This window comes from Culex quinquefasciatus, chromosome 3 (genome assembly GCF_015732765.1).
Source record: "Culex quinquefasciatus strain JHB chromosome 3, VPISU_Cqui_1.0_pri_paternal, whole genome shotgun sequence".
Classification (NCBI taxonomy): domain Eukaryota; kingdom Metazoa; phylum Arthropoda; class Insecta; order Diptera; family Culicidae; genus Culex; species Culex quinquefasciatus.
Genome location: NC_051863.1, coordinates 174,661,116 through 174,688,847, shown reverse-complemented (window position 1 = coordinate 174,688,847; position 27,732 = coordinate 174,661,116). Strand labels below are relative to the sequence as shown.

The 27,732-nt window shown below is 38.0% G+C and overlaps 2 protein-coding genes across 2 annotated transcripts; one reads left to right on the top strand and one right to left on the bottom strand.

The window, feature by feature from the left end:
• Window positions 1-1,031: 1,031 nt before the first annotated feature.
• LOC6047864 (U2 snRNP-associated SURP motif-containing protein) lies at window positions 1,032-13,224 on the bottom strand. The gene is made up of 9 exons (XM_038259219.1): window positions 13,063-13,224; window positions 12,879-12,995; window positions 12,667-12,760; window positions 12,239-12,603; window positions 11,416-12,185; window positions 11,117-11,359; window positions 10,869-11,055; window positions 1,445-2,673; window positions 1,032-1,381 (listed from the first exon to the last, which is right to left on the bottom strand). Exons 1-9 carry the CDS (start codon window positions 13,066-13,068, stop codon window positions 1,285-1,287), a joined length of 3,108 nt encoding a protein of 1,035 aa, XP_038115147.1. The 5' UTR covers window positions 13,069-13,224; the 3' UTR covers window positions 1,032-1,284.
• An 8,488-nt stretch (window positions 13,225-21,712) lies between these two features.
• On the top strand, window positions 21,713-23,638 carry LOC6047865 (60S ribosomal protein L19). Its single transcript, XM_001864829.2, has 3 exons — window positions 21,713-21,819; window positions 22,285-22,391; window positions 22,969-23,638. The coding sequence occupies exons 1-3, from the start codon at window positions 21,815-21,817 to the stop codon at window positions 23,469-23,471; spliced, it is 615 nt and encodes a 204-aa protein (XP_001864864.1). The 5' UTR covers window positions 21,713-21,814; the 3' UTR covers window positions 23,472-23,638.
• Window positions 23,639-27,732: the final 4,094 nt, after the last annotated feature.

The following is a 27,732-nucleotide window of genomic DNA, read 5'->3' as shown; positions in this document are numbered from 1 at the left end:
CGTGGAATATTTTACCAATAAAAAAAAACATACAATTTTCGCTCTATTTGATATTGATATTTGAGTAATTTTGTATGCGAGTATGCGAAAATTATTTTTTTGACAAAAAAATAATAATAATAAAAAAGTGTAAATACATACAGAATGTCACTTCGATGGATAATATATTGCAAATTATGAAAATTTCTAGACAAATTTTTCAAAAGGTCAAAGGTCCTATATGCAGAGGAAACGCATGACTAATAGGTTATTTGAAAATTTAATCTAGATTTGAGTATTTTCGTATTTTCGGTGTTATGTGAAAATTTCAGTACTTTCGAAAAAAAATACGGTATTATATGAGAATTATTTTAATAAAGAGAAAATGCATACAAGATGCTTTGTTTAATATTGCGAACAGTGAAAATTTTAGTTCTTTCGGAAAAAGTATTTTGTGAAAATTTGGGTATTTCTTTTAGAAAGGTCCTATAAGCTATTGCGCTTTATATGTTATAAGTACCTTAAAAAAACTCTAGAAACGCCTAAAAAAATTGCTTCGCTTCTCATATTGCGAATTATAAAAATTTGAGTAACGGTTTTTTCTATTTTTTTTTTGCGTATTTATAAAACAACTTCTGCGAGCTAGAGAAAGCAGATTCTGATGCAAACAAACCAAATTTTGTGTGGCTCTCAAAGGTGAGAATGTGGTAGTAAATTTTCGACTGGAAGCCTTACTATTGGGATTTGAGATTATTATTTTTTTGATTTTTTTTTAAATTAATTCAAGAACTAAAATTGTAATTGCGGTTTTAATTTTGTTATTTCTTGTTTTTTTTTTATTTAAAAGCGTTTTCAACGAACTGTCAAATTTTCTTTAAGGAGAATGCTTTGCAATAATCCCCCATTTTTGTTGATCACGTTTCTTCGGATCTGCTTAAGCTGTTTATTTCTGCCCAAAATATTTTGCTCATTTTGGAGAAAAGTCTTGAACGATGGTGATTATTTCATTCGGACAATTTTTCGAATAGTTTAAGAAGAGGCACACTAACAAATTTACCATGCAGGTAAGATACAAACAAATCTTTATTGTTTCTCTTGGCATTACACTCTTGCATTTCGAGTGATCTGGGTCACTTGTACATCAAAATTTCACCAAGGATTAAAATGCTTTTTTTTTGTGTAATCTCTGGTAGGATTTAAAATCAATCAAACTCTCGCGCTAATTGGTTTCTTGTCTCATTGTATCGTTCTTGGTTACGATACGGTGCAAATTTGTAGTTATAGAACTTAACGCTACGATCCATTCTAGTACTTGTGCTTTTTATGCTTGGAGCTGCTGCTACTGCCACTAGCCGTAGCGTACCGATAGCTGTCCCGGCTGGACCGAACCGGCGACGGGGATCTAGTGGGGGAAGTTGTCGTTACATTATCATCTGGCGAAGGCAAAATTTATCGTATCTCTTACCTGTACCGCCTGCTGTCGGAGACCTCCTCGTACTTTGAGCTGACCGCTTCGTACTTGCTGCTCGCGTACTTGCGATCGCGCGTGTCCCGGTCCCGTTCGCGGTCGTGCTTGCTGGACGACGAGGAAGCCGGCACCGTCTCGTACTTGTCGTACTTTTCATACTTGTCGTACTTTGAGGATGAGGTTTCGTACTTGTCGTACTTGCTGCTGCTGCTGCGCGAGGCCACCGGCGATTCCAGCAGGTCGTACTTGCTGCGGCTGACCGGGGAGAGGGATCGATCTTGGTGGCGGGAGGAACGCGTTGGGGAGCGGGAAACGCTGCGCGACGGGTGGCGGTGACGGGAGGATTTGCTGGTGGTTCGAACCGGTGAAGGGGACGCTTCGCGCTTGCTGCGGCTACTGCTGGAGTAGAGGGGGGAGCGGGACCGGCGGGACGACTTGCTGGTGGTTTCGCGGACGTACTCGGATGACGAGGACCGGCGGGTCTTTTTGTGCTTGCGGGTGGGGACTTCCGGTGAGACGGAGCGTTTGGACGCTTTGCGTGAGCTGGAACTTCGCTCGTACTCGTCCGTGTCGTCGTCGTCGTCGTCGTCTTCATCGCTGTCATCTTGGGCTTGCAGTTGCTGAAGTTGTAGCTGCTGCTGCTGGCGAAGTTCTTTTTCGGCTTTCTTGATCAGCTTACGGCGGTAGTGGGCGATCTCTTCGCCGAGGGTCCAGCCGACGCGCACTTGCCGCGTTCCGGACTCGAACTCGTCCTGATACTGGACGATCTTCACCTCGATCTCGCGCAGCCTCAACCGACGAGCTTGGTCGTCCTTGGTGCCACCGCCTTCGTCGGAATCCTCGTCACCACGCAGTGAAATGTGCGGCGGAGCAGGTGCGACCGGATCGAGCGTGTCCCACTTGCTGGTCGTGACCGCTTGGGCCTCGATCTGGGACGCGTCAACGGTTTCCCACTTGGACGGGATGAACGAGCCACCTGTTTTGAGCTTCTCCTCCGAGCTCTGCATCGGCACGCCGTCAATGTCCTCCGTGGCGTCCAGCGGCATTCCGTCGATGTCCTCCTCGTCGCTGTAAATGTCGTGCTTGAGTACTGGCGTGCGCGAATCTGTGTCGGCCATTCCCTTGAGCATGGCGCTTTTTAGGAGGGCGGCACCGTCCAACGGAACGCCGTCCAGGTCTTCGTCCTCGATGTCCTCTTCGGGCTCTTCCTCCGGTTGCTTTTCGACCTGTTGAGAGATTGCATTTTTGAAGTTGTTAAAGTACGGTGTGCAGATCGGAAGAAACTAAAATTCTAAATTTCTTAATTTTTTAATTCTAAATTTCTTAAATTCTTGAATTCTTAAATTTTTAAATTCTTAAATTTTTAAATTCTTAAATTCTTAAATTCTTAAATTTTTAAACTTTAAAATTCTAAAATTCAAAAGTTCTAAAGTTTTAAAGTTCTAAAATTCTAAAATTCTAAAATTCTAAAATTCTACAATTCTACAATTCTCAAATTCTTAAATTCTTAAATTCTTAAATTCTTAAATTCTTAAATTCTTAAATTCTTAAATTCTTAAATTCTTAAATTCTTAAATTCTTAAATTCTCAAATTCTCAAATTCCAAAATTCTAAAATTCTTAAATTCATAAATTCATAAATTCTTAAATTCTTAAATTCTTAAATTCTTAAATTCTTAAATTCTTAAATTCTTAAATTCTTAAATTCTTAAATTCTTAAATTCTTAAATTCTTAAATTCTTAAATTCTTAAATTCTTAAATTCTTAAATTCTTAAATTCTTAAATTCTTAAATTCTTAAATTCTTAAATTCTTAAATTCTTAAATTCTTAAATTCTTAAATTCTTAAATTCTTAAATTCTTAAATTCTTAAATTCTTAAATTCTTAAATTCTTAAATTCTTAAATTCTTAAATTCTTAAATTCTTAAATTCTTAAATTTTAAATTCTTAAATTCTTAAATTCTTAAATTCTTAAATTCTTAAATTCTTAAATTCTTAAATTCTTAAATTCTTAAATTCTTAAATTCTTAAATTCTTAAATTCTTAAATTCTTAAATTCTTAAATTCTTAAATTCTTAAATTCTTAAATTCTTAAATTCTTAAATTCTTAAATTCTTAAATTCTTAAATTCTTAAATTCTTAAATTCTTAAATTCTTAAATTCTTAAATTCTTAAATTCTTAAATTCTTAAATTCTTAAATTCTTAAATTCTTAAATTCTTAAATTCTTAAATTCTTAAATTCTTAAATTCTTAAATTCTTAAATTCTTAAATTCTTAAATTCTTAAATTCTTAAATTCTTAAATTCTTAAATTCTTAAATTCTTAAATTCTTAAATTCTTAAATTCTTAAATTCTTAAATTCTTAAATTCTTAAATTCTTAAATTCTTAAATTCTTAAATTCTTAAATTCTTAAATTCTTAAATTCTTAAATTCTTAAATTCTTAAATTCTTAAATTCTTAAATTCTTAAATTCTTAAATTCTTAAATTCTTAAATTCTTAAATTCTTAAATTCTTAAATTCTTAAATTCTTAAATTCTTAAATTCCTAAATTTTTAAATGGGACCATCCAGAAACCACGTGGACACTTTTTTGGGAATCTGTTACTTCCCTGAGTTTTGAATTGTAAATTTTTAAATTTGCAAATGACTTTATTTTTTTTTTTTTTTTTTTGATGATTGTAATTTTAAAGTTATTAATGGTATTTTCGCAATTTCGCAATTTTCAGTGTAAGAACGGGCCTTGACCGATCTTATGCACTAGGTTCCCGACGAACACGCATTGCCCTTACACCTACATCTCACCCTTGCTCTGAGTCATTACGAGCAGCACGCTAGAACACGCTTTGAGTGTTCGTGCCAAGCATGCACACCTTCTTTTCCGGTTACGCATTTTAACTCATCAGTCTCGGACGTGAGCTCGTACGAACAAGACGTATTTCCATCGACGCTCTCGAGAATAAGTCCGGTTTCGAACAATAGTCCTCCGCGGCTATTGTTTCGTACGCGTTTTTCTTTGTTAGCTAAAAGCGGAATCTTCCCCGGAAGAGTAAAAATGGCGAACAGTGTACGAAAGAACACTGCGAAGTTGGTCTTCGGACCAGGAATCAAGGTACCGTCGTACCTGGACGTGCTGAAGTTCTCGATGGACACCCTGAAGCTGTCAGCAGCGGATATCCACAGCATTTACAAGGACGAGAATGGCGGCCAGTTTTACGTCAAGCTGATTGACGAGGAGACTTTCTCGGCGTTCATCGCCGAATCGGACGAACACTACCAGTTCAAGTTCGAGGACGGAACAACGGCAAGGGTGGCGGTAGAGCAGGCATCACGCGTCTTCCGGTACGTCCGGATCTTCAATCTGCCACCGGAGATTGACGACGCCACGATCCAGTATGTGCTGGGTCAGTACGGGACCATACGGCAGCACGTGCGCGAACGTTTTCCCAACGAGCTGAAGGTCAACATTTTCACCGGTGTACGAGGGGTGCACATGGAGGTGGCGAAGGAAATTCCTGCACACCTTTACATAGGACATTTCCGAGCCCGCATCTTCTATGATGGGCTCAAAAACAAGTGCTTTTTCTGCAAGGCAGAAGGGCACGTCAAGCAGAATTGCCCCAAAATGGCGGCGATGTCAACAGGCAGCGGTAGTGGCAGCGGCAGCAGCGGAGGCAGCGGCAGCTCGGCGCCGTCCCTTGGTAGGCCTGCAAAACCGATCATCGATTTCGGCCAGCCGATCGCTCCTGCGATGACGTTGCTTAACCAGAAAAAGAACGACGACACACAAAACCCGATCACCACGACATCAATGCAAGCAGTACCTAGCGCCTCCACCACTACAACGGTAGCGGTACCGAGCGCTTCCACGACAACATCACCAAGCGTCTCCACTCCAGCACCAATATCATCGACAACGGTAGCACCATCTGCAAGCTCCACAACAACCAAGCAAACAGTGGACACTAACACCAACGACGGCGTGCTGGACGCTTTGCGGCCGGGCGGCGTGAGCGAAGAACACATCGACAAAGCAGACACCGACGCGATGGACGCCGAGATCAGCGAACTAGATCGCCAGACGTTGCTGAAGCGAACGAAGAGTTCCTCTCCGGTCTCTTCTGAGGGTGATGCGGGTAAGCTGGGTGGGAAGGGAAAGGGGGGTAAGGGAAAGGGTGGGCCAACTGGAGAGGGGGATGGGTTCATTCCGGTTCCAAATGGTAAACGCAACAAGAAGAAGAAGACAACCTAAATCATCCATCGTTCCATCGTTTTATCGTACCATCAATAACTAAAAAAAAAATCATCTTAATAATGGCCACAACAACATTCTCTAGAAAACTAGCCACAATTAACATCAACGCTATTAGCACTAACATCAAGCTAGGTTTATTGAAGGACTTCGTGTGGAATAATGATCTTGATATTGTTTTTCTTCAGGAAGTGTCATTTGAAAACTTTAAATTTCTTGCTTCCCATTTTGCTTTTGTTAATATCAGTGTCGACAACAAAGGAACTGCTGTGTTGATTAGAAAAAATATCGAGTTTGATAACATGTTAATGAACCCAAATGGTCGAATTCTGTCGGTCACAATCGATAAAGTTCACTTTATCAACGTTTATGGTCATTCCGGATCACAATACCGACACCAACGTGACGTTCTGTTTTCAAATGATATCATCCCACACCTATCAGCTGCCCATCCCAACGTAATTCTAGGCGATTTTAATTGTATTCTTTTAAATTCGGATTCAAACGGAACCGTGAAAAATTTATGCCAAGGACTGAAAGACCTAACATCAAATCTTGATTTAATCGATATCGGAAATTCAATTCACCGTAATACGATTTATACATTTTTCAGAGGAGATTCTGCATCCAGGATTGATAGAATTTATGGACCAAAAGATTTTTTGGAAAAAGTTTTAAGTTTCGATACATTAACAACTGCCTTCTCTGATCACCGTGCAATAGTTTTGAAATTTAATGTTGACTCAAATTCTAACGTCACTTCCACCGGTAGAGGTTTCTGGAAAATAAATCCCTCTTTTTTGCATGATGAGGATATCCAACGTGAATTTGTTTTAGAAATTCAAAACACCAGACAAAGATTTGCATATAACAATAATTTTTGTCGATGGTGGATTGAACATTTTAAACCAAAAGCAAAATCATTTTTTAAAACAAGATCTTTTGAATTGAATAAATTTATAACATCTAGTAAAAGCTTCCTTTTCGGTTGTCTTAGAGAAATATCATGCAAACAAAGCAACAATGAAAATGTTGAGAAAGAACTATCTTTTGTAAAATCCAAATTGATGAATATTGAACAAAATCGACTTTCAAATTTAAAATTAAAAATCCAACCAGAAAATATAATTGAAGACGAGAAACTAAGTACATTTCAAATTTCTAAATACGCTGCAAAAAAACTCTATTATGAAACTTTTAATTAATGGTAACCTTACTTCTGAGAAAACTAAACTTCAATTAGCTTTAGAAAATCATTTTAGCTTATTATTCGAAGGCTATAAAACTTTTTATCCAGGTGTAAATAATATTTTTAATCACGTGAAAAACCGTTTAACTCTTGAACAAAGCAATAATTTAATAAAACCAATTGATCTCAACGAACTACAAGAGGCACTACAACAAGCTTCTAAAAAGAAAAGTCCAGGACCAGATGGACTGACATACGAATTTTACTGTACTTTCTTTGACGAAATAAAAAATGACCTTTTGAAACTTTTTAATCTATTTTTGATGGGGGAGATTCCTAATACGGCTTTCGTTGAAGGGATAGTAACATTAATTCCTAAAAAAGAACAATCCTTTGAAATTTCTGACAAACGTCCGATTAGCATGTTGAACTGTGATTACAAACTTTTTGCTAAAATCATTATGAATCGATTACAACCCCTTATGGATTCTTTAATTGGACCAGGTCAAGCTGCAGGTATTTCTGAAAAATCTTGTATCACAAATCTAAAACTGCTTAGAAATCTAATTATCAAAGCAAAAAAATCTAAATCATTAAAAGTACTTGTTGCAAGTTTCGATTTGGAAAAGGCTTTCGATAGGGTTGATCATCATTTTCTTTGGCTAACCTTAGAAAAATTTGGTTTCCCAATTCAATTTGTTAACTTAATTCGTAATCTGTATAAAAATGCTTCCTCTAAGATACTATTTAACGGTTTTCTCACTAATAACATTTTCATAAAATCATCTGTTCGCCAAGGGTGCCCTTTGAGCATGGCTTTATTCATCATTTACATAGAACCACTTATTCGCATGCTTTACGATGACGTTAGAGGTTGTCTAATAGATAATAGCTTTTTGAAAGTTATTGCCTATGCAGATGACATTAATGTCGTTATTCGCAATAATCACGAATTTGATAAGACCTTGGAGCTCATCAACTATTTCAGCATTTTTGCTAAAATTAGGTTGAATGTTGGAAAGTCTCAGTACATGAGACTAAACAATTGCCTCTCGGGTCCACATGTTCTCAAAGAGGTCTCATCGCTCAGAATACTAGGAATAGATTTATCTGAAAATTTTAACACTATCATTGAAAACAATTACTCTAGAATTATACTTAACATTAAGTTTTTAATTTCGATTCATCATAAAAGAAAAATAAACATTTACCAAAAATCATGGATTTTAAATCAAATTATTTTATCTAAATTATGGTACATAGCACAAGTTTTCCCTCCTAATAATTCAAATATCGCTGAAATCAGAACGATCTGCAGAAATTTTATTTTTAAAGGTGTTGGATTATACAAAGTTAAATTTGATCAGTTATACTTAGACGTTGATCAAGGAGGACTATCTCTCGTTGATGTTGAAAGTAAATGTAAAGCACTATTTGTAAAAAACATATTATTTCCTAGTCAAGACGGTATCAAAGATTCATTCATGTTATCACAGCAAACTAACAACACGCTTAGTCGGAACTCACGTGACTGGCTAAGTTTGGCAGAAGAAATATCAAACGATACTGATTTAAACACAAGCAAAAAAATCTACCGTTTGTTGATTAGTAAGCAAAATATTAAAATCAAAATCGCAACCGAGTTCCCTGAATTGCCGTGGCAAAATTATTGGCAGAATATACAATCGAATTTCATTTCCTCTGAAGAAAAACATTCGCTATTCATTATGCTCAATGATCTTATTCCAACAAAAGCAAAACTTTTTCGCCATAAGGTTAGGGATACTAATACAAATTTATGTGAATATTGTAATAAGTTAGATACATCAAAGCATCGTATAAAGTTATGTAGCAGCAGTAGATTAGTTTGGAATAGCGTAAAAACAACTATAATTAGAAAACTAGGCTTAGACATTGTAGACCCTGAGGAGTTGCTAGGGAAAACGTTTAAAAATGAAAAAGAAAAATTAGGTTTGTGGTTAGTAGTTGAAGCAATTGCCTACAATTTGAAAAACTTTGGAAATGGTACAGTAGCAGATTTTGAATGTAAAGTTAGGGAGAAACGATGGAACAACAAGAAATTTTACGACAGAGTTTTTGGAAAATGGATTTGTTATATTTGAAGATTTGAAGACCTATAAATAAAAAGCCTTTAAACCGGGAAAAAAAAAAAAAAAAAAAAACTCGGCCGGGGGTGGTACATTACGTAGCGTTTGATGTAAGTATAAGCGCCTAACCATCGATAGTGTGCCTATCAACTTTCATTAAAGCAAAAACTGTTTTATTTTTAGTTTGAATTCAAAAACTTTTTGTTATTTACTGTGTATTGTTTTCTCCTGAAATCTTCCCTATTGTTGAGTCTGTTTATCTTTTGCTATTTCTTTTGTCGCGGTGTTTTGTTACAATTTTTGGTCCTAAGCATGTTATAAAAGTTTACCAAAAATAAAATAGTAATATTTGTGTTAATCCTTTAACCATTCCATAAATTGAGTAAGGGCTCAAACCTCACTTGTTTGAAAAAAGGGTGAAGATTGAAAACAATTGACAGTAAAAGAGAATTTATTTTATAAAAATCAAGTATCAATAGTAAGAGAATGGTGAGCGTATTTTGAAGAATAAAAATGAGAAGCTTATTAGATGTAAAATTAGACAATAGTTAATAAATAGAGATACAAAACAAGCTTAGATTATAGCAATGATAATTTATAGGACAGACAAAGAATTATTCAAATAAATAAATTCGCAATAAAATCAAAAAAGATTAGGCGAATGATAAATAGACTTGATATTACTAGTACATTAAGAAAAAGTATATTTTTAAGGAAAAAAAAACAAAACAAAGTTTGTTACAGCAGTATCAATTGATAGAAAAGAGTGGAAAAGCTTTGAGAGATAAGAGAATCAAAAGTTAGTAAAATTAAAATCAAATGTTGGATATTAAATAGAAGAATCAGTGAAGAATTGGGAATCAGAAGAGCAAAATAAAAATAGGAGATAGGTGGTAGCTGAGAATGAAGAGAAGAGAAACCCCGTTGTGCGATGTTTCAGGTACATCCACAGCAGTTGACTCAACATACTGCGAATCAAAACAATACCGTCTACAATCACAAATTACTTCCCTTTCCCACATTGTCGCGCCCCTTTCTTTTAGCCGTTTCGACTCTGACCCGCGGTGGTCAAAGGTTTACGATCCGTTTCCACAGGCCACCAGCTAGGTCATCATGAAAACCAAGCCAACGTGGAGGTCACTCGCAAGGAACCAGAGCTATACTGTTCTGATCAAGATAATTCAGATGATCTAACAGAACTACGGATGTAGTTAGTTACGCTCCTTCCAGGATGTTCCTTACGTGGACGTCAACCGAAGAGCACGCAACAAGGTCACTGCCATTGCATGCTCTTAGGTATCAATCCTTGGCCTGCAAAGTTATTAATGGTATTTTCGTAATTAAAAAAATTCTGAATCCCGATTTAATTTGTTTGAATTTCTAAATGAAAAAAAAATCTAATTTTGTAGTTGTACCCTTTTGAATTTCTTATTCAATTTTACGTATTCAAAATGTCGATGTTTTCAATTTTTTTAATTTTTCTGTCAGAAAATTGAATGCCTCAGCCCCCTTTGGTTTACTTCATTTCGAGCAAGAACAACATCTGTACTTTTAATTTCATGATTCTGCATTTTGAGTTTCGGCATTATAAGGCAATCAGAAATTTTCAATACTGTTATATCGAATAGAATATTATTGATACGTTTCTAATTTTCAGTTGCATTCAAATAAGCAAATCAAAAATATTTTTTTACCGTGCGAAGAAACGTCAAACGCCAGATTTCGTTTCTGTTCCTTTTCAGCTGCGTACCGCTTAAGAAAAATCTTTTCGTGACCCTTTCCTTGACCGTTTCTTGGGCGCTTTTTTTCATATGAAGTTTTGCGTTCCTTCCGATCTGCGTATCAGCCTTAAACCAATTAGTGAATCTACTCACAATCGTAATCCCCAGGAAGGTGTGCTGCAGCCTGAGCAGAAACTCCTTCGGGTAGACGGCCCACTCCTCCCACGCCTTGAACACGTTCATCACGCGCGACTTGAAGCCCTCGGCCTTGAGGCGGCTGTCCAGCTGCATGTGGTACGCGTTGAGACTCTTGAAGATGTCCAGCAGGTTCTTCTCCATGCTGTTGGAGGAAAAAAAGTGTTGAAATTTCCGCTGTATTTTCGAATTGGTAACAGTCTTACGCCTTCCGGAAGAAGCTCGCGTTCGACACCTTGACGCTGCAGTTGTGCAGAATGTCCGAGATCAGGTAGATGCGGGCGATCTTCCGCTTGACCATGGTTTCGTTGCTCGACAGTGACTCCGCGATACACTCGCAGATCTCCTCGGCCGCGTCCGCATGCTCGATGCAGAAGATCATCGCGTCGCCGATCTTCTGGCGCTCCGGCGTCAGGTGGCGGATGAGGTCCTCGAGGCGGTCGCGTTGGCTGAAAATTGAAGTTGTTATTAATTTGAGAAGTTAAAGTTATGAGTAGCGACTTACGCCACCGAAAGGTTGCCCTTGTTGCAGTCGATGCCTTCCAGGTCGGCCAGCAGCTCCTCGGGCATTCCCTGGGTGTAAAAGTTGATCGGAGGCGGCTTCCAGATTGACCCGCCGCGGAACATCCGGAACTCTTTGGTGCGCCAATCGTTGACCGAGTCGCCCTGAAGCAACGAAAACAGCTTCCAGCGGTAGTAGATGTGCGACGGGCTTTCGTTCTCAAACAGGAACTTGTACATCGGATTCTCCATCTCGCGTGTCATAATCAACGCCTCGAACATGGGTCCTTCGCGGATCACGAACTCCACCATCCGGTGGATAAGCATGAGCAGTGCACGTTCCGTCGGGATGACCACCTTCACGATGGATTTGTACAGCACATCGTCCATCTGCTGCTTCATCTCGGGCTCGTTCATGTAGTCATGCGAGGTCATCTTGGGAATGTTGTCCAGATCCGCGGGGTGCGCTTGTGCGTTGAAGGGCAGCCCCGAGGGCGGAGGAGGCAACGTGTAGGCCACCAAAATCGGCGGAATGTAGATCGGATGGGTCATAATCGGGACGGATTTGCCCCAGCCCAGCTTCATCTCGTAGTTCATGACGTCCTTGCCATTCAACGCACGAAGTGCCCGCTCCGCGTCCCGCCGACTCATATAAGCTACAAAGCCACAGTTCCGCCCACGAGCACGCTCCTCCTCCGAACGTGGCCACATTATCTTGATGCTCGCCAGTGGACCGTACTTACCAAACAGTTCCATCAGCGCTTGTTCCGAGATCTGTAAAAACAAACAAAACTCATTCCAAGCCGTCTCTCCCCAACCCAACCCACCTTCGGATTCAAATTCCCCAGGTACAGATTGGTCGTGTTCGGATCTCCATTGTCGAACGAGCCCGTCTCCTTCTCCTCCTTGTACGTCTCCTGCTCCAGCGACGTCGACGACGCCGGAACCATCGACTTGGCCATATGCTTGTACTTGTGCCGCTCCTCGCGTTCCTCCTGAATCTGCCTCAGCTCCTCCTTGAACAACTCCAGATTGCTCTTCTTCTTCTCCTGCGCTTTCTTCTTGTTGTTCGCCAGCAGCTCCTTCTTGCTCTCGTTGGCCACCATCTTCACGTAATCGTTCGCCTTCTCGTGTTCCGCCTCCAGCCTCGACGACGGCTTGTACAATTTGCCCTTGTCGCGGACGTCCTCCTCTGAAAAACAGTCCAATCCGTGAGACACAAACCGGAAATTCCACCCCACGCCAACAAACTTACTTCTGGACCCAGCGTCGTACGTTCCGGCCTTGACCCATACCTTGGAAATCTTGGAGGGAGCTTCTTGAAACGTTTCAACAAACTCTTTGAACGCCTTAAATTGTCAATTTGGATTAGAGAGCGGTTCTTGCGCCAGATTTTTTGTTTTGTTTAAATCAAGTGTAAAACTAAGATAATCAAGAGAACTTAAGTGGGGGAAGGTGGTCACGTACGTGTGCGGCCGCGGCCTCGTCCTCGCGCTTCTTTTGCTCTTCGAGCTCCTTTCGGCTGAGCTGCCGCTTGCCCATCGTTCCGACCGCGAAGGCCTGCAGCTTTTGCTCGGCGATTTTCTGGAGCGGAGAAAAAAAAACGAAATAAATTACTCAGAACACGCAATTTCACGCGAGTTTCACGTACCTTCATTGCGGCTGCCAGTGGCGGTGGTTTGCCGCAGGTTTAAATTACTTTTTGCTCCGAATTAGTGCAGTTATTTGAGGAAAAGCTGCTTTTTTATAAAGCGAAAACGACGGCAAAGTGAAAATTTTGGTCCATCAGTTATGATGGCCGACTTTTGACAGCTTGAACGTTGTCAAACCTTGGTAGCGTCAGATTGGTAGCCGCTGTTTTTTACCACAGGGTACCGGTCCAAAACACTGATATTACTTCAGCAGGGAAACGTTAGCAGGGAAAATTTTAGTTCTCGTATTGGCCACCAGATGGCGTCTTTGAAATCCACTTTCCCTGCTCACATCACATCGTCAGCAGGGAAAACATTGTGAAGACAGCAGGGAAAGTGAAATTTCCCTGCTAACGTAAACAGGATTTTTTAAACTATAATTTGTACCGTAAATGCAATCTTTTCAACAATATATTTGCTTTGATGTATTTAAATTAATTGTTTCCCTGCTAACGTAACAGTTACTGAGCCAGAAGAAAATTTTAAAGTCATGGTCATGGATTACAAAAATAGGCGTTTTCAAACCAAAATAATAATTTAAGTTAATCGTTTCGTAAATAGTAGGCAAAATCTTAGAGAGTTCCTTAAAAATATTTCTCTACTATTAATCGCTTGGCATTGGAACGTTTTTTTAGACCAATTTTACAAAAACTACGGAACATTTGGCCAAAACTCCTAGCGACATCCATCTGAATTATTTAAAAATTCATGATTATTTTTCGAGAGTCCAGTTTGTGTCTCATAATTGATTCTTTTAACTGAAATCACTTACAAAACCACCCTGTTCACGCGTTCCAGAATTGGTTTTTTTTAAGCTGAAGTCCCAAACAAATCAAAAATGTTTTCCCTGCTAACGTAACAGTTTACTGGGCCAAATATTACTTCAGCAGGGAAAGCGTAGGCCACGCCCCCACAACGTTGTTAGCAGTGAAGAAAGAGAAGTCAGCTGGGAAAAAATCTGCCTATTTTTTATTATGTTTTCAAAACATATTGGGACATGATAGATTTTTGTGGCTTTCAAGTTTTTTGAAATAAGATATATTGCTTACAAAATAATATTTTCCTGAAATTACAAAAACTGAAATAGTTTTTCCTGGCTCATGAGAGGAACAGCTTTCAAGAGTACCAATCCGATATTTACAATGCGGATTCAGTGGCAATGTTATTACTTAACTAATGTTAGAATGGTTCATGTTGATGTTAAACTACTATAGGTCGGTTTCCCTAAGGTGTTCATATAATGTCGGGAAAAAATATCAACTGCAATTGAACTCTCAAACTACCGCAAACGAGGTGGAAGCTTTGCCACACAGCTATTATAATACATGGCCTACGTTTTCCCTGCTGAAGTAACACTCAGTTAAATATTACGTTAGCAGGGAAAACATTTTTGATTTGTCTGGGACTTCACTTAAAAAAATAGATTCTGGGACATTTATCTGAAAAATATAAATTTCGAAAAAAAAAGAAATTTAAATTGTTTTAAAATAAAGATGTAATACCAAGCGATTAATGGTAAAGAAATATTTGCAAGAAAATCCAAATCTTTAAGAGTTAACTAATCATGTTATTTCAATTCAACTCAATTTGTGATTTTATTAGATTTTAGCAGTTCTGTTCCAGGATGACATTTGCAATTCAGAGATTTGGAGAACCTTTCAACTGAGATCAATTTATAAGCCTTTGCAGGGAGGGTACATATTTCTACGTTTAGATTTTGCTAGCTGAGTGCTCTTTTAGGGAAAATAAATTTTGAGAAAAAACCCTAGATCTATGATATTGTTATTTCAAACAAAATATTTATTTGAGTTTACATTCCAATCGTACTTTTATGAAAAGGTAGTAAAATGTGGTAGTGTAAAATTAAATAGATACCTACTCATTTATTTTTAAATAGTTTTACATGCACCTTAGCTTGTATAAAAAAAAAGCTTGGTAACTGTGAAGTTAGCAAGAAAAATGCTCATCACAATAATAAGCCACGCCCCAATGATAGAATTCGCTACTGAAGACTTGAAAAATAGGAATGATTTGAAAATATTTTATACCAACATATTTGAGTACCTTTGTATAAAAGTTTGATTGTAAATTTTAACTTAAATTATTATTATGGTTTAAAAACGCCTATTTTTGTGATCCATGACCATGACTTTAAAATTTTCTTCTGGCTCAGTAACTGTTACGTTAGCAGGGAAAATATTTGTTCAGATTTGAAGCTGTGAAATACGTAAAAAAAAATTAAATACATCAATGCAAATATATTGTTGAAAAGATTGCATTTACGATACAAATTATAGTTTAAAAAATCCTGTTTACGTTAGCAGGGAAATTTCACTTTCCCTGCTGTCTTCACATTTTTTTCCCTGCTGACGATGTGATGTGAGCAGGGAAAGTGGATTTCAATGACGCCATCTGGTGGCCAATACGAGAACTAAAATTTTCCCTACTAACGTTTCCCTGCTGAAGTAACATCAGTTCCAAAACGTAGACTTCAGTAACAACTTATTAAAAGGGCAAACCTCTCAGATGTAAACAAACTGAGTTTTCATCAGCATCATGTAAAGCGAACAAAACTGTTTTTAAAACACCCTTCATCATCTCTAAATTCCGAAACTACGTAGTGTTACAAGCAAAAAACAAAAGGGCTAAACAATAACATTAATAAACCAAATCACGTGGGCGAATGTAGTGTTTTCTGCAAGTTCCGACGTATATTTAGAAACACTAATTTTTAACTATAATTTAGTGAATTTCAACCTGACAATCCTCAACATTGAACAAAATGTATGTTTCTGATGTTTCTGACCACAATTCCACAACAAATCTTGAGTTTTTTTAAGAGGTTCAATAAGCTATTGTCTTCCATATGTTTATACTGCCGCTCTAATCGTGTCCGTCCCATATGTAAAAAACAGGAAATACAGATTTGTATAATCCTAAAAACATAACTTTTTGATTTCAATTATTGCAGTACCGGATCTGGTCTGGTTTCACAATCTGGACATGAAGGTCAATAATTTACCGATTCATGGGACATCCGGGGATTCTGAGTCAAGCAGTTGCAGGACAAAAAGTTAGCTAGGGATGTTTAGGAGGCATGCCGTACAAATTTATTGCCTCCGTAACTAGAGAGCCTATAAGATAACGGAGCATATAAGATAACGGCCATCTCTAACCAAAAGTACCCTTTGTCTTATGCTCGATTGGTACCTCCGTTTGACAGTTCTCGTGCTTCGATTGGTACTCCTAAGTAAATTTTTATATAAAACTGTAAAAAACACCATTAAAACCTATTTCTGATCACTTTTTTCATTTTAACGTAAAAAAACGTTACTTAATCCACCTTTAGGTGGTTGGCACCTTCCTCACATTCATACAGTCAATACATTCAGTAAAAATAGCAACATTCGCCTCGACATTCGCCCTTAACATGTTTAACAAATCAACTTTATTACTCATTTCTTTTGATAGGGTTCGGTGAATATTCGTAGAAAGTTCAAACTTTTCAATTTGAAAGTTGGAACTCGAGTTGGAAAGTTTTTGATACACTCAAACCCCGATGGTTTGACACCAACTGTTGTCAAACGAACGGGGTCATTTTTAGTTTGACACCCTTTTTACACGGAGTTCACACACACTACCAAACGTTTGTTTTGATAGTGTGTGTGAGCGCCGTGTAAAAAGTGACAGTTCGTCACTTTTTAGTTTGACTTTGACCAACCAACGGGGTACAAACTAAAAAAGTGTCAAACGAAAAAGTGACCAACCACCGGGGGTTGAGTGTACTACCATGCATTTATGGAACAAAATCGTTGTATCGATAAAAGTGTTTTACTTTTAATTGGGTACTAAAGCCCTGTGTAAATTTTTATGTACAACGGTAAAATACACGATTAAAAACCATTTCTGATTACTTTTTTTTCATTTTAATGCAATTTTTTTTTAACAAGACAACATTTTTTCGATGCATCAACAATGGTCCCCTTGGAACGAGCTGTCAAGTAGAAGCTTTTCTATCAAGAAGGACCGCGAGGTTAATTTTTCAAAATTGGTTTAAAAATCCATTTTAAACTCTTTGTGGTCGTACAAAGGGTCATTGTACTCAGAAAAATAAGCTTTATCGCTTTAAACAATAATATCAGCAATCTAAGCTTCATTTTAGGACCCAATTGGAAAAGAAACCTTTTATAGCAAGAATAAACAACATTTAATACTACAGTGTTAATTTCAGAAAAATGTGCTTGATTCTAGGCTTGATTTTATATTTATTTTTAAAAGTTTTAAACAGTATGTTAAATAAGACATTATGTTATTGTATTTAACGCTTCTGGCCAAAATCCGAGTCCAAGCTGTACCGATTCTTAGGGTACTCTACCGGTCAATTTCGAAGACCCCAAGCTGGACGGTTCCAGACGGACGTTTCGACGCGCGACAGCAAAGTAGAGAACAGGATGGTCACGTTGCCGGCCTTCATCAGGACAGGTTTGGAGAAGTTGTCTGTAGATTCGGCAAGGGTGATCGACGTTTCCTGGCTGGAAAGTGAAGTGCCTTAACGGGGAGTTCCCGATTCTGGAAGCGCATCCGGAAGATTGGATTGATGAGGCCCTCGGAACGGGATTCGATTTCGAGCACTTCATCCTCTTTCGAGAATGACAAAGATTTTTTCGGCACGCTGTCCAGGGTTCATTCGGCTGGAGCTGCGCCATCGCGAGATGAGCGTTTGTGGGCGGTTATTTGCTAAAAGAGATGGAAGTAAGTGAAGTTGGCAAGCTACTGTACACATTCTCATTACTCACAGGTGTTGTAAACCGCCGGCACCGAGTGCAACATCCGCTCTGGCTACCTCTGATTATCCCGCTTCTCGACGTCCTCCTCTTCGTCGGCTCCTTCTCCTCACCGTGAAAATCACCTGTCTCGTACTTGTCCAAAAACCGGATGTTTATCTTCTTCAACGCAATCTCGTTGTTCACGCAACTCTTCGGCAGCGCCATCTCCTCGATGATCTCGTTACAGTCCTCGCGGGAATTGACCTTCAACCACCAATTCCGGGCCACCACCACCGAATACAACCGGTGCGAATCCACATTCCTACCTCCCATCCTAAAAAAAAAACAAACAAAATCAATCACAAGCCCCACAAAACACCCAAGCTTTCTTCTTACCCATTCCGATCGTGGAACCGCTGCAGTTCCTGCAGGAAGCTCGCTTTGTCCTTCTTGAGCACTTCACCTCGTCCCGCACCTGCAAAGGCGTTCCGCTGCTGCTGTTTGGCTCACGAAGGATTCCACTTCCGATTCCTGGCTGCTGCCTAGAATTAACAGCACCACTGAACCCACCAAAGTGTTTGTTTACATTTGGAACTTAGTCGTACACGGGTACACGAGAACGTCAAAATGAAAGAAATTCTACAGTCGTATTAAAAGTTAAGACTTTTAAATCAGTTAGTAAAGAGATTTTCAAAAACTTTACCTGTAAAAGTTTTTATATTTTGAACAAAAAAAAACTTTCCCTCAAGCTAATTTTAGCAACTTTTTAAATCAAAAATAAGGTACTTTTGTCTTTACGGTAATATTTTTTTGTGTGTATGTATACGTGAAGGTGGGTCTACAGGTCTACGAGGTCAAATGAATAAGTTCATTTTTCAAGTGATTTTATAGCCTTTCCTCAGTAAGGTGAAGAAGGCAAAAATATAGACGTATCCAGTTTGAAATGGCCGCTAGGTGGCCAATGGTGTTAGAAATGACAGCTTCCATGTATTTGAATATGGGAGCTCAGGAAAACTCAATTTTTAAGCAATAAAATGATTATTTATGATAAAAGTATTGATTGATTAAGTGCACAAAATGTGTCTAGATTATTATTAAAATAAAAACTGTTCGAAAAATTTGCAATTGAGATGAGTACACCATTCGATTCAGCAGGAATTTTGGGCTCCAAAAATATATAGTTTTCATATGTTAAGTGTTTTATTTTAGAAGAAAATTAATAAAAAGTATGAAAATCGAGACATTTAGTATGGGAGCTGTCAAATCTCTCACCATCAAAAAGCAGCGTTGAGCTTTCGCTGGATTTGTCTATTGACGAGACAACATTTTTTCGATGAATCAATTCCCAAGTAGCACTCATAACTTGTCGACTGTTGAATAATAGTTAGACAGCTGTTTTGGATCAACATACGAGAAAAAATGTCAACGTTAGTTAAATATCAGTTTGTTTCACTACTTGTATAACAGACTTATGTAACTCATGAGATGTGTGCCATACAAGTTTTAAAACACAGCCAACTTCACTCTTTTCCAACTTTTATACACAACATAGGGTATATGCACTCGCTCCTAACTCCATCCAATTAGCTGATTTTCACTATTAAAACAATTTATTTTGGAACAATTTTGATAGAAGCTTACTTGCTCACTTCATATTGAGCTATTTATCACTCGATTTCACTCGAAAACACTTTTTAAGAGCTGTAATTGAACGTCCAAGTGCTGATATGCCAAGATGCTGTTCCCTCATCTGCAATGTTTTACTCGAAAACAGTTTGTTGAATAAAAACAATATTGCACTGTTTGTTTCATTGCTTATCCAACATTGTCATGTGACGGCATCTTCTGAAAAATGGGCGTGGCCAACCATTCTACAAATAACCTTAGGTTTTCTCGCTTTGTTACACAAATGTTATCGGAGGATAGATTATATAACTGATGCTCAACATACATATTCAACTTGACATTGCGTGTTGTTAGGTGGTGTAAATTTGTACATGAGGAATTTAGAGTTTCAATAATGTTTATTCATTGAAGAAAACAATAGTTTCGATTGTTGACCGATTAATTTGTAAACATGTCACTGGTAAAAGCTATGTACAAAAATTATCAGCTTATAGAGTTTATGATAGAGAAAACAACAAATCAAAATCAAACCGATTTTCAATATTACTCCGTGGTACGGTAATCGAAGTGACAGTTGAAACGGTTTGTTATAACAAAGTTGTATAATGGAGTTATAAAAACTGACTTGAAACAAACTTATATAACTTCAATTTCAATGACAGTCTTCGTACTTTAGCTAACAAAACAGACAGCAACCTTCTTATTGACGATTAGGTTAGCTTATTTAGTATGAAGCCCCGTGGAGCAATGCGGAAGAGCGCCTGGACCTGCCGTGGAGATAACAACAAGTCGTCGAAGTCGTCGGATCGAATCTTGGGACAGAGGAAGTTCATCAAAAAAGGAAAATCTAAAAGTTCACCTTGCAGGGAATTTCACACATGCACGCCATGATTGTTTTTTTCTTTTTTTTAATTCAATCTCGAATTATTTTTAATAAATCTTGCAGAAACAAGCGTACTCTTTTTTATTAGCTTCGTCGTTGATTGAAATTCTTATAGGAAACGTTTGTTTATATGTATGTTAGTCGACGGTTAGATAGCTGTTTTCTATCTAACTTTCCTTTCCAGTGTGCGCTTTGATTTGACAGCACAACCGTAAACCACGCCCCTTTTTTCGATGAATCTCTTGTTAGATAGCACAGTGTTGTCAAAAACATTTGTACAACTTACTCTGATAACTTGCCAGAAAAAGGGCAAGTTATACAACAACAAAAAGTGCGCTTTTTCCAATTCACAGGAGTTGTAGAACAAGTTGTGATAACGAGGCGGATTGGTTATACAACCAATTAGGAAATACGATTATCTGACAAAGTGTGTTGCTTGGGTTATGGTCCCCTTTAAACGAGCTGTCAGGTAGGACCTTTTCTTTCAAGAAAGGCCGTAAAGTATTTTTTTTTTAATTGAATTAAAAATCCATTTTTCAATCTTTGTGGTCGTTTAAAGGGTCATTGGATTAAAAAAATAAGCTTTATCGTTGTGAACAATAATATCACAAATTTAAGCTTAATTTTAGGACCCAATTGGGTCCTAAAATGAAGCTTAGATTGCTGATATTATTGTTTACAGCGATAAAGCTTATTTTTCTGAGTATAATGACCCTTTGTACGAGCACAAAGAGTTTAAAATGGATTTTTAAATCAATTTTGAAAAATTAACCTCGCGGTCCTTCTTGACAGAAAAGCTCCTACTTGACAGCTCGTTCCAAGGGGACCATAGTTGATCCATCGAAAAAATGTTGTCTTGTCAAAAAAAAATTTTGCATTAAAACGAAAAAAAGTGATCAGAAATGGTTTTTAATCGTGTTTTTTACCGTTGTACATAAAAATTGACATAGGACTTTAGTACCCAATTAGCGAGATCGATTTCGCGAGTTTGAATGAAGTTCCATTCGAATTAGTGAATTCACTCTGTACTAGCATCAACAGTCGATTCAAAGGTATTTCCGTTTTTTATCATCGTGCAGCGCCGCTTCAAATTTCACTATGTGCTACAGAAATATCGTATTGCTGCAGATTTTAGACTGCGCTGAAAAATTCAATTTTGTGAGGTTGTTTTCAATAAATAAATACTTAAATAATACTAAATTAGTTAATTGCGCCCCCTAATGCTTTAAATTCTAAAATTTCCTTTAAAAAAATGTAATTTGAGAATGCAACTTGACTCGCGATAATCAAAAAATAAATTCCTTACAGAGCTTTCAAAGTGACAGCCACAGCTTTCTGCCCAATCTGACAGCCGCTCGTCAGCGGTCGCGCTGTGTAGTACTTCCGCCCGGCCGACAGGAGCTTTCTTTTTACTTCTGCGAGGAAACAACAAGCAACATGAGGTACGACGGCCGCTCGAATTTTGCTGAATTTCTGCGTGAAAATGGTCGCAAGCCGGCGCAAAAGTGTGATCAAACGATGGATTAACTAGTGGCGCGGACGGCGCGTGAAGGTTTCGTGAATTTTCGGCGATTTTTGCGGTGTTTTGGGTGATTGGCATTTTGGTGCCTTTGGCGACACAACAGAATTCTAATGGAGGAAGGGCGAAGGCCCCGTCAGATTCGGCTTCGTGTGCGTTTTTTACGTGAAGTGCCGACATTGCCAGTGAATTGCGTGCGATTGGGAAATGATTCCTGAGATTATGGTGAAATTTTGGTTTTGCTGCGAATTTTTAGTGGAAATTCCTCGTTTTGATCACACTTGGCCGTGACTTCTTGACAGATTGTTATTTTCTTTTGTTTATCTCTAACCTCCTCCGGTCTGTGGCATGCTTGGATTGATTTGGTTCTATTTTTCCTTTTCCACAGTTCCCTCAAGCTCCAGAAGAGGCTGGCAGCCTCGGTTATGCGATGTGGCAAGAAGAAGGTCTGGTTGGATCCTAACGAAATCAACGAGATTGGAAACACCAACTCCCGTGAGTATTTTTATTGTTTTTTTGGTTGTGTTCCGGAAACTGGTACTGTTTAATGGATTTGTTCAAGAGTTTTTGTAGCAAGGATTTTGATAAAATCGCGAATAGTGAAAAAGTTGGAATACGTTTTCAATAAAAACAAAGATTGGTGATCTGGCAACTCTGTCCAATGTTATGAGTACTTTCTTAAAGTTTAGTCAAATAAGAAATGCTCGATTCTTTCATTTTTGTGAAGACAACTTCTAGAGAATTGGTGTTCAATAAATAAGTATTTAAAACATAGATTTCTTCGATAAGACGTGAACATTGAAGATCTGGCAACCGTGTAGTGATAGAAAGCTACTTAAATCCTCGATCTTAATTTTAAATCTTAAACAATCAATTGAAACAGAAGCAATTTCTCGCCTGGCATATTTTCCATGATGAATACTTTCACACATCCTTCTGAGCGTCAATCACTTGACCTGAAGACATTCAAAGTTTGGTTCATACTGAAGAAATATGCCAGAAACTGTTTAATTAATTCCTAACACCTAGAGAGACTAATTCTTCTCCGCCCTCTCCCCCCCCTCCCACGCAGGCCAGAGCATCCGCAAGCTGATCAAGGATGGTCTGATCATCAAGAAGCCGGTGGTGGTGCACTCGCGTTACCGTGTCCGCAAGAACACAATCGCGCGCCGCAAGGGCCGCCACTGCGGCTACGGCAAGAGGAAGGGTACGGCGAACGCGCGTATGCCCCAGAAGATGCTGTGGATGAACCGTATGCGCGTGCTGCGTCGCCTGCTCAAGAAGTACCGCGAGGCGAAGAAGATCGACCGCCACCTGTACCACGATCTGTACATGCGCGCGAAGGGTAACGTGTTCAAGAACAAGCGCATCCTGATGGAGCACATCCACAAGCGGAAGGCCGAGAAGGCGCGCAGCAAGATGCTGAGCGACCAGGCCGAAGCCAAGCGTACCAAGGTGCGCGAGGCCCGCAAGCGCCGCGAGGAGCGCATCGCCAACAAGAAGCAGGAGCTGCTGCAGACCATCGCCAAGGAAGAGGAGAGCGCGCAGCAGGTTGCGGCCACCGGCAAGAAGTAAACACCGCGTTTCGTGCGCTTTGTTTGATCGTGTGTGAGCGAGCGAGAAGTTTAAGGTATTTTAAGGCAAAGATACAGAAAAAAAACCGATACAAAAGCACTCCTGGATTGGGGGAGATATGTTTGAAGCTGCACGGTTTTAAATATACCTCTTCGGAATGAGAAAAAGTTGCAGTTTTCTGGTGCTCAATTGAGAAAGTCCTTTTCCGAGGTTTGGTCTGCCCTTAGGATATTTTCAGCAGCAGTTAATTGTCATTCGTTTAGTTCAGCAGATGACTCGCATTCTGTCATTTGATCCACCCAACACTGACTTGGTCTTCTATCTTATTTGCAGTTTTATAAAAAAAGAGGGGCAGTGGTAATGCTACAAGGATAATCATCAAGACGAAGAACTTTAGATACTTAAATAGCACGTCACGAGACGGGGGTGGGTGTTTCATCTTCAAGCGTTTCATTTCGTTTCGCGTAATTTTGGATATTTACCCCGTAATAGAGCCTTAAGACGACATTCTTCGTAAAAAGGCTCAAGAAAGGTGTCACGACACGATTTTTCAAAAGCGGTGTGTTAAACTTGTAATCGGAATGCCGTTGAATAACGTAGTTTAGTTTGCCGAGAAGTACTATAAATTTAATAATGGGTTTGGAATACGCCATATTTCCTTCAAAATTGCATGCATTCTAGGTACCTGAAGTTCAGATCCGTGATAGGGAAGCGCTTGTTCGGTGACGAATTTCATGTATTCTAGGTACTTGACATTTCCGTCGGTGTTAGGGAATCGCTCACTTTGCTTGCAAATTCTCTGCATTTTGAAAACATTTTAAATCATTGAATCGATGCACTAGTAATTTTTTTTTATATAAATTCTAGACACCATTAATCACGTTGAAATTTTAAAATATAAGCATTGGGATACTGTAACATTTAAATTTGCTATGTGTTAGGCAACCAACAGGTGGAATTTAAATAATTTGGAGACACTGAATCTAAATTTAACTTCGTAACTACAGTTCAGGCTCGATTATCCGAAGGCCTCGAAAAAAATTCACTTCGGATATTAGAACTTCGAATAATTGAAACATTGGATAACTAATCTAGGCTCCGGATAATCGATTCTGGACTGAATCAATAATGCCTCGATTATCCATAATTTTTACTAAAGCTTTCGCATAATCGAGAACGGCCTATATCTGAGAAAATTTAAAGAACTCAAGTTTTGAGTTTGAATGTTGGTAATGTTTGGAGAAGATGTCTTAATTTTTTTTTTCAAAACTAAAATTTCTAATTTTTTTAGCCAACATTTCAAAAACCATCATGTACACATCATCCTTTTTGAGAAAAACGCATTTGAATGTTGAGCATCATTTTTCAATTCCCATTTTAATATAAAAGCAAAAGAAGATGTTCTAATGATAACATACGATGAAAAACGTTGCTTTTATTGATACTTGATCATCCAAATTCAATAAAACATTATTTCCGTAATTTTATTTGAGAAAAACAAACATAACTTCTTTTGAAATCACCAACGTCTATATCACCCTGCTGTCATTGAGGGGGACGCTTTGTTATGATTCGTTTTTCTTCGCCGAATGTACATGGCGCTTTTTTCATGATGCTTTTTTTCGTCACGAGGTTCATATATCATATAGTCTTTTATTTGACAGGTTGGCAGGGCTATATAAACAGGGACTGCTGATGGCAGAGATTTTGTTTATGTTACTTTATTTTAAATCATTATTAAACAGACTTTACTGAAGTAACTTTTGCTCATTTTTGGTGGAGAGGTAGCTTATTAGGAGTACTTTCAGAATATGCAATAACCCAGAAAGTGTCAAAATGTACATGATGCCTTTTGAAATGTAACCGTCGATTTGATTCTTTAATTTCTGTTTATTAATTATTATTTATTGATTTTTTTTTATCTTAGCTTTTTATGTAATAGAAGCTATAATTTAAGATCTGAGATTTTTTCTCAAAAGAAATTTTCCCAAAAGAGTACACAGCAAAATCAAAATCTAAACTTAGAATTATGTACCCTCCCTGCAATGGCTTATGAATCGATCTCAGTTGAAAGGTTCTCCAAATATCTGAATTGCAAATGTAATATCCTGGAACAGACCTGTTAAATTCTAATAAAACACAAATTGAATTGAATTGAATCTATAATTTTAGAACGTTTTAATTTGGGACCATCCATAAACCACGTGGACACTTTTTGGAAATCTCAACCCCCTTCGTGGACAATTGTCCATACAAAACAAATCTTTTTGTATGGACCGTGGACAATCGCCATACCCCCTAAGGTGTCCACGTGGTTTATGGATGGTCCCTTTCTGAATTCATGTATTTTTAAGTTTAATTTGATATCTTAGAATTTTGGAAAATTTGTTAACAATTTTGAATCTTCAAATGTTTTTATTCCTTTATTCCAATTAGGGATTATCTTTTTCTTAGTTTTTTTTTCTGATTTTTAAATTTCTTAATTTTTGTTGAGACTTACAAAAAAATGTCCACGTGGTTTGTGGATGGTCCCTTATGATTAACATTTTTCACTGTTAATCCGTCGCTGTCGGTTTTGTCGCTGGAGAATGTTTCTTAGGCTGGTACAAATATTTTTAAAAGTCTTAGATCTTAGATTTTTTGAAAACTAGAGATTGCTAAACAACTGAACTAGTGTAAAATGCATTTTAAAACACTTTTTTCATTTCAATGTGAAGACTATGGCTTGTTATTTAAATTTTTATATATTTTTTTATTTTTTTGCCCCCCCCCCCCCCCTTGACCTCGGCCAGGGCCGAGGGACAAAAACTTTTTTAAATATTTGCATCGGCCTTATGCAGATTTAATGGAAGCTGTAAATATCTAGGTAAATATAGTGTTTTTGGCTATTTCAAAGCAATAAATAGCTCAAATCCGGAGTTTTTTTGTAAAGGTCCAATAAACCAAATTTCCACTTTTTGCTTTTTGGGTGATTTTGAAACCGCCTTGAGTCAGGGGTATAAGGCTTTCTGAGCACAGTGAAAAACAAATTAACCAAAAAAATTACGAACTTCTCGTCACAGTGTCCTGATGCAAACAATGATCGAGCTCCCAGTCAAATCAATCCGAATTCTGAAACGGAATCTAATTAGAATTGTACACAAATTCCGTTTCAAACGCAACAACCGGTTTGAACACGGAACCGGTTGTTGCGTTTGAAACGGAATTTGTATACGATTCTAATTAGATTCCGTTTTGCAGGCCAAGGATTGATACCTAAGAGCATGCAATGGCACTGACCTTGTTGCGTGCTCTTCGGTTGACGTCCACGTAAGGAACATCCTGGAAGGAGCGTAACTAACTACATCCGTAGTTCTGTTAGATCATCCGAATTATCTTGATCAGAACAGTATAGCTCTGGTTCCTTGCAAGTGTCCTATTTTCTTACCTCCACGTTGGCTTGGTTTTCATGATGACCTAGCTGGTGGCCTGTGGAAACGGATCGTAAACCTTTGACCAGCGAGGGTCAGAGTAGAGACGGCTAAAAGAAAGGGGCGCGACAATATGGGAAAGGGAAGTAATTTGTGATTGTAGACGGTATTGTTTTGATTCGCAGTATGTTGAGTCAACTGCTGTGGATGTACCTGAAACGTCGCACAACGGGGTTTCTCTTCTCTTCATTCTCAGCTACCACCAGGCTTGCCACAAATACAGATTTTTCAGCACAGGCCCGAAACACCAACGAATTTTTTTTTAACAGTTAAAATAATTTTTAGCAGTTTTTGTTAAATTGGCCAAAAAGATAAACATTGTTAGCATCTTTTGGCATGTTCAGTTTTTGGTAAGAATGTTATTCTTTAAAGTTATACTCGATTGAGTATTTGGTATGTGCCAAAAAAATCTGTATTTGTGGCAAGCCTGGCTACCACCTATCTTCTGTTTATTTTGTTTCACTGATTTTCTAACGCGGCTTCTGTTTACTATCCTCTATTTGATTTCGATTTTATTTATTTGATTCTCTTATTTCTCAACGCTTTTCCACTCTATTTTACCAATTGATGCTGCTGTAACAAACTGTCTGTTTTTCCTTTATTTGGCAGCGATGTCAATTTTGTTTATCTTTATTTATCTTTTTGAATAATTTTTCATCTGCCATATAAATTGCACTTAATACAATCTAAGCTTGTTTGTTACCTCTTTTTATTAACTATTGTTAACTTCATTATCAACTTAATAAATTACTATCTTTCTTTTACAATTGATTCTTCAAATAGTATATTTC

Coding starts and splice junctions, on each gene's coding strand:
- LOC6047864 (XM_038259219.1), bottom strand. Junction 12,186..12,238: donor TGGGGAATTTGAATCCGAAG/GTGGGTTGGGTT, acceptor TTGTTTTTACAG/ATCTCGGAACAAGCGCTGAT. Junction 11,360..11,415: donor AAGGGCAACCTTTCGGTGGC/GTAAGTCGCTAC, acceptor TTCAATTTTCAG/CCAACGCGACCGCCTCGAGG.
- LOC6047865 (XM_001864829.2), top strand. Junction 22,392..22,968: donor GATTGGAAACACCAACTCCC/GTGAGTATTTTT, acceptor CCTCCCACGCAG/GCCAGAGCATCCGCAAGCTG.